This window comes from Etheostoma spectabile, chromosome 14 (genome assembly GCF_008692095.1).
Source record: "Etheostoma spectabile isolate EspeVRDwgs_2016 chromosome 14, UIUC_Espe_1.0, whole genome shotgun sequence".
Lineage (NCBI taxonomy): Eukaryota > Metazoa > Chordata > Actinopteri > Perciformes > Percidae > Etheostoma > Etheostoma spectabile.
In genome coordinates this window covers 16,327,598-16,332,579 of record NC_045746.1, presented here as the reverse complement: position 1 = coordinate 16,332,579, position 4,982 = coordinate 16,327,598, and the positions used below count along the sequence as shown (strand labels likewise).

Sequence of the window (4,982 nt, the reverse complement as noted above, 5' to 3'; positions counted from 1 at the left end):
ATTAAGATTTTTCATTCAAAACACACAACAACATGCATATATAATGTGATGCATCATTTTAGATAGAAAGGGATATAAAAATTTAAAAAAAGTAAATACTAATCACTCAAGAAATGCATGTACATCTACAACACATGCAACATTCACCACCATGCGCTGGTGGTCATACCAGACCAAGTAAAGCTGTAACAGCAAAGCCCCTAACAGTGACAAATTCAAGGGTGTGTTCATTGCTTTTGATTTCAACCTGTTGCGTGTATGAGGAGGAATGTGTTTTTTCTTTTTTCAGGAGTTGCATGGTCTCCCTTTTAAACAAGGCTCTGAGTACCTCCCCCTATCACTGGGAATGACAGCGCTACAGTACGCAGAGAGAATGTAGATGCATGATCAGTTTATTAACTCCCAATATACAACGTCATCGAAATTTGTGGAGATGTCCAGAAAAAAACACTCTCACTTTTTTTGTGAAAATTGTCAACACTAAGATGTTATACTTTCCAACACATATATTTGCATTATGCTTCAATGTATCAGGTGAAGCTTAAAAGTTAATAAGGGATTATCCCGGATAATACATATCAAGTGATGTGGCTTTTATGGTCTTTGTATCTGTACACTTGCTCATTAAGCTGAGCACGTTGTGGTCTACTGCTCTGTTTACCTCTAGTTAAAAGCTCTACAATCTGGGATGAAACATGAGTCTGCAGTGGTGACCTGTGTCAGGGAAAGATGATCAGGAGAGTAGCATACTGAAATACCTTCCACTGTTCGCTCTCACCATTTTAGAGCTGTAGCTGCAAGCGTGAGGGTAGGAATCAGCAGAGGGAGAAAAAGTCACAGAAAACAAAGATTTGAGCAGAGAGGATATGGATCTGTTCAGGCCAACCTGCATGGCAGCTGTTAAGGAAGATCACTTAGCAGGATTAAATGTGCCTAAATTGACACATTAACACTCATCATGTCTGACATACAGGCCAACCAAAGGAAACCATCCACCAACAACAACATCAGAAAGCTGCGCACTATTAGCAAGGTGTGCAGCCTGACGGGCAGCTGGCAGCAGTGGGTCACGGAGAACGAGAAGAAGCAGGCCAGTGAACCCAGCGGCTGGGCTCCATCTTCGCTTGGGGAACCAGTGGGAGAACCCAAAAAGACATGGGAACCTAAGAAGCCTCCTCCCATTCAGATCAAATCAACAGCAACAGAAGCTTCTCAAAATCACATAATCAGATCTGGAGAGGTTCAAAAGACTCCTCACAAGAAGACCACCAAGACTGAGGAGGTCAAGACTCCAGCTGAGCCACCATCTCGCATCATGGTAACGCAAGGGGTGAAGCCGGTGACTGGCGGGGTTCAGGAGAAATATGCTGGCATTGGGCTCACAACCGAGAGGATCAAGAAGGAGTCTCTGCCATCGGAGGAGGAGATTGACCGGCTTCTGAAAAAGAAAAGCTCGCCTACCCGCCGCAGAAAATGCTCTAACATGGTATCATCTCTGACCAAAAGCTGGAAGCAGGTGGAGAAAGAGCAGAAGCTTAAAAAAGAGGCAGGAGGACAAGGAGAGGGACGCACCTGTGGTGGTGAGGAAGACGTCAGTGGACTCCATGAGGCAGAGAAGAAGAGACTGGACATAGATGATCTTCAAACACACAGGACAAGCTTTGTGAAAGAAGCCGAGCAAGACGACTCTGAAGGGGAGTCTGAGTCAGCATTGAGGATTAAAAGACCCCCGGTCCCAATGTGAGTATGATCAGTTTGCTTCATTTTGTCGCCGGATGCCAGGCCCTTTCTGTTCTCTGTGTGTTGTCGTTCTCAATATCCCTTCTCTTCGCAAAACAACATTAACCTTTGAGCTAGCAAGCTACACGCTGAAAATTTGGATTGTGCAATAAGGAAGGCCATTTATGTAAATGGGTTGCAAGGATTTAAAGAGAACAGATGTTTATGTCATTTACTAACTAGGATGTTTTGGGACTGATTGGCGCACACACGGAAATACACTGGTAAGGTCAAATTACGTTTAACCATTTATCCAGCTTATTTAAATAGCTCACTTTACTGTATTGTTTGAACAGTTGACTTACTTTCTTATTTAATGAAGTGTTTTTTTTTGCAGGGGCTAAATGTTCCACCAAATCAAGTTCCTTCCCGAGATTATGTAGCAGAGCCACCGTCGCTGATCTGGAAGTTAGCACTGTATTTTAGCAAGATGTTGCAGACAACTCAGAGTGTTTTATTCCCCTATCCTAGAATGTATGTACGGTACAGACAGAACTTACTCCACAGAGCTGTGGAGGTCTGGCAGTTTAAGACTAGTTGAGAGAGAAGGGCAGCTTGATTTGACAGGATGGGCAGAAAGCCAGGACTGTTGAAATATTTGTGATGACTCTTTTCGTTGACCGTGATTACACTCTTTTTGTGCACCATGAAGTCACAGATTAGAGTGGGAAGTCTTCCAGGAAGTAGCATTTTCACACAAAGATCGAGTTCCTCTTCCATGACAACCTAAAAAAACACAGTCAAATAAAAATATCAAAGGTTATCTTACAGTATTTTGGTTTCCAAACTTAGCATGTTTGGAGAGTCAGGCAACATGGTCGCATTAGAGAAAAGGGAGGTTTCCTTCTTGTGATTTTGAACACTGGTACTACATTTGTAATTCATGCAGTTTAAAGCACAAAGACAATTTTGATGCAAGATCCATGTGAGGATTTTTACCTAATTTGGAAACCAGTCAATTAGGCCTGCATTGGCCCTCAAGACCAAGAATATAAGAGGTTCAAAACAGATAGTGTGTGGTGTATTTTTTATTTATTTGTAATATAATCTGACTTCCCTCCCAGGTACAAAAAGGAAGCTAGGGATGTCAACAAGATCAACGCCCTCTCCAAGAAATATAGCACTGTGGGAAACCTCAAGAGCCGTTGGCAGAACTGGGCCTCAGAGCACAACGTTAACCAGAAACTGAACCCCTTCAGTGAATATTTCGACTATGATTACTCCATGTCCCTCCGCCTCCAGAAGGGCGAAGAGGGTTACGGTCGCCCCAAGGAGGGAACCAAAACAGCAGAGAGAGCCAAACGTGCCGAGCAACACATCCACCGTGAGATAGCCGACATGTGTTACGTGATCAGGACTATGGCTGATCCGGATCCAGACGGAGAGATCCGCGTCACGTTTGGACAGCTGTTTGACAGATATGTTCGGATCTCTGATAAGGTGGTGGGGATTCTGATGAGGGCCAGGAAACACGGGAAGGTGGCGTTTGAAGGGGAGATGCTCTGGCAAGGCCAGGATGATAAAGTGGTCATTACTCTGCTGGTGTGATGTTAACACCTAGGTCAAAGTTGAAATAGATATCCTCTTACAACTACTTGTGAATTAACCTTAGTCTTTGTCAAGCAGGGCTAAAAGCAGGATTTAAAAGACAATTTGACTTGGGTCTATTTAGTGGACACTTGTAGAACAATATCAAAGGAATATAAAGACGGAGTGGAGTGGGATTATCCAAAGAATATTCTGATGCTATTATTGTACTCTTTCGTTCTGTGTGGTGTATGTTTGAGTTGTAGCTGTCATTCACAAATCTGCTATCTTTAAAGTTCTAGATGCTAGCTGCTTAAGTTTCCATTCAGGGTTTGTTCTCATGCATGTCTCCTTTTCACTTTCTTTATGGTTTATAGTATATTAATGAGATACTTTATTTTCTATTAATGTACCAAATAAGCAGCAGCTTTGCAGTACAGTGCAGTGCAGTAACACAGATTGGGTTTCATTGCCTGAATACCTGCAGCTCAGCAGTCATTATACTGCACCGGGCACAATGCAGAAACACAAAGCACACCACAGCACTTTTAAATTACATGGCCTGTTAGACTAAGTCTGTAATGATTAATGTGAAGGGGGGTCTATGACTGTCTGGGGAAAAAGAAAAAAACTTTTCTTTTCACATCCATTTTTTTTGTCTTAATAGAATCCATCAGAGTTTGTTGAATCATACAGAAAGAATGTTAGCATGTCATTTTAGTGTTTGACAAATAAGGCAAACTGTTCTTTTTAAAAACAATTTCAGCAGAAATCATGCGAATTCAGCAATTATCAAAATTTTTCATATAGGAATTTGCTTGCACTCTCATTAAAGTACAGTAAAGCTCTTATAAATCTACAGTATCTAGTAGAAACCAAATCAACATCAAAGTTATGATTTTGTTGCAGCAGAAACAAGTTGTGAGCACAACACTGACACAAAATCAACTTTTAAGTTGACATGGTGAACGTGTTTTATGAACAGTTCCTTATTCACACATTCAGCAGATTTGGTGCAACCTTATACTTCTTTGGGTGTTGTGTTCACCTGATTGTGTCTCTTTTGGCTCTGTTTTTGGTTTCTACCAAAACTTGAACAAAATAGGTGTCTGTTTAGCTGCTAAATGCTTGTCTCTAACTGTGTCTGTCTGCTATTTGGTGCTGAGCAGGTAGTGTTGCAGTGAGTTTTTCCTCTGAAAACAGCTCTCTGACGCTATGAGAGAGTTGAGAGTGGCAATGAGCTGAAACATATCATAAAGCTCTGTAAAGCTAAGGCGAGCTGCAAATTCAGGTGACAATGTCTGATTTACTCGGATCACTGTGACATCATTGTTTTCACATTGCCGTCTGGTATTTTGTTATAAGCATGCTTAAAAAGCGTTAATATGTATCTCTACATGTGCAGGGGTGTAGTTTTTCTCATGCTTGTGCAGGCACTCCTGTTTCAGGATAGGATTCAAAAAAAGTGTGGTGCTTCCTGACTAACCCATATTGATCATGATATTCTGATTTGATCTGATATGAACTGTCTGGCATGGTGTTGTGAGTGACCAGTAAGTGTAAGTATATATTGTTAATTTTAAATGAAACAATTGAAACAATATAAAATTCCTCATATGAAAGCGAAATGTATTTGAATATCTTACGGACATGCAGATTATTTTGTGTTCTCAGAT

The 4,982-nt window shown here is 41.3% G+C and overlaps 1 protein-coding gene across 1 annotated transcript; it reads left to right on the top strand.

The window, feature by feature from the left end:
- The first annotated feature begins 798 nt into the window (after positions 1-798).
- On the top strand, positions 799-4,763 carry abrab (actin binding Rho activating protein b). Its single transcript, XM_032536076.1, has 2 exons — positions 799-1,740; positions 2,844-4,763. The coding sequence occupies exons 1-2, from the start codon at positions 959-961 to the stop codon at positions 3,325-3,327; spliced, it is 1,266 nt and encodes a 421-aa protein (XP_032391967.1). The 5' UTR covers positions 799-958; the 3' UTR covers positions 3,328-4,763.
- Positions 4,764-4,982: the final 219 nt, after the last annotated feature.

Excerpts from the sequence above, each read along its gene's own strand:
- abrab (XM_032536076.1), top strand. The coding sequence starts at position 959 with ATGTCTGACATACAGGCCAACCAAAGGAAACCATCCACCAACAACAAC. Across the intron at positions 1,741-2,843 it reads AAAAGACCCCCGGTCCCAAT|GTACAAAAAGGAAGCTAGGG; the intron begins GTGAGTATGATC and ends CTTCCCTCCCAG.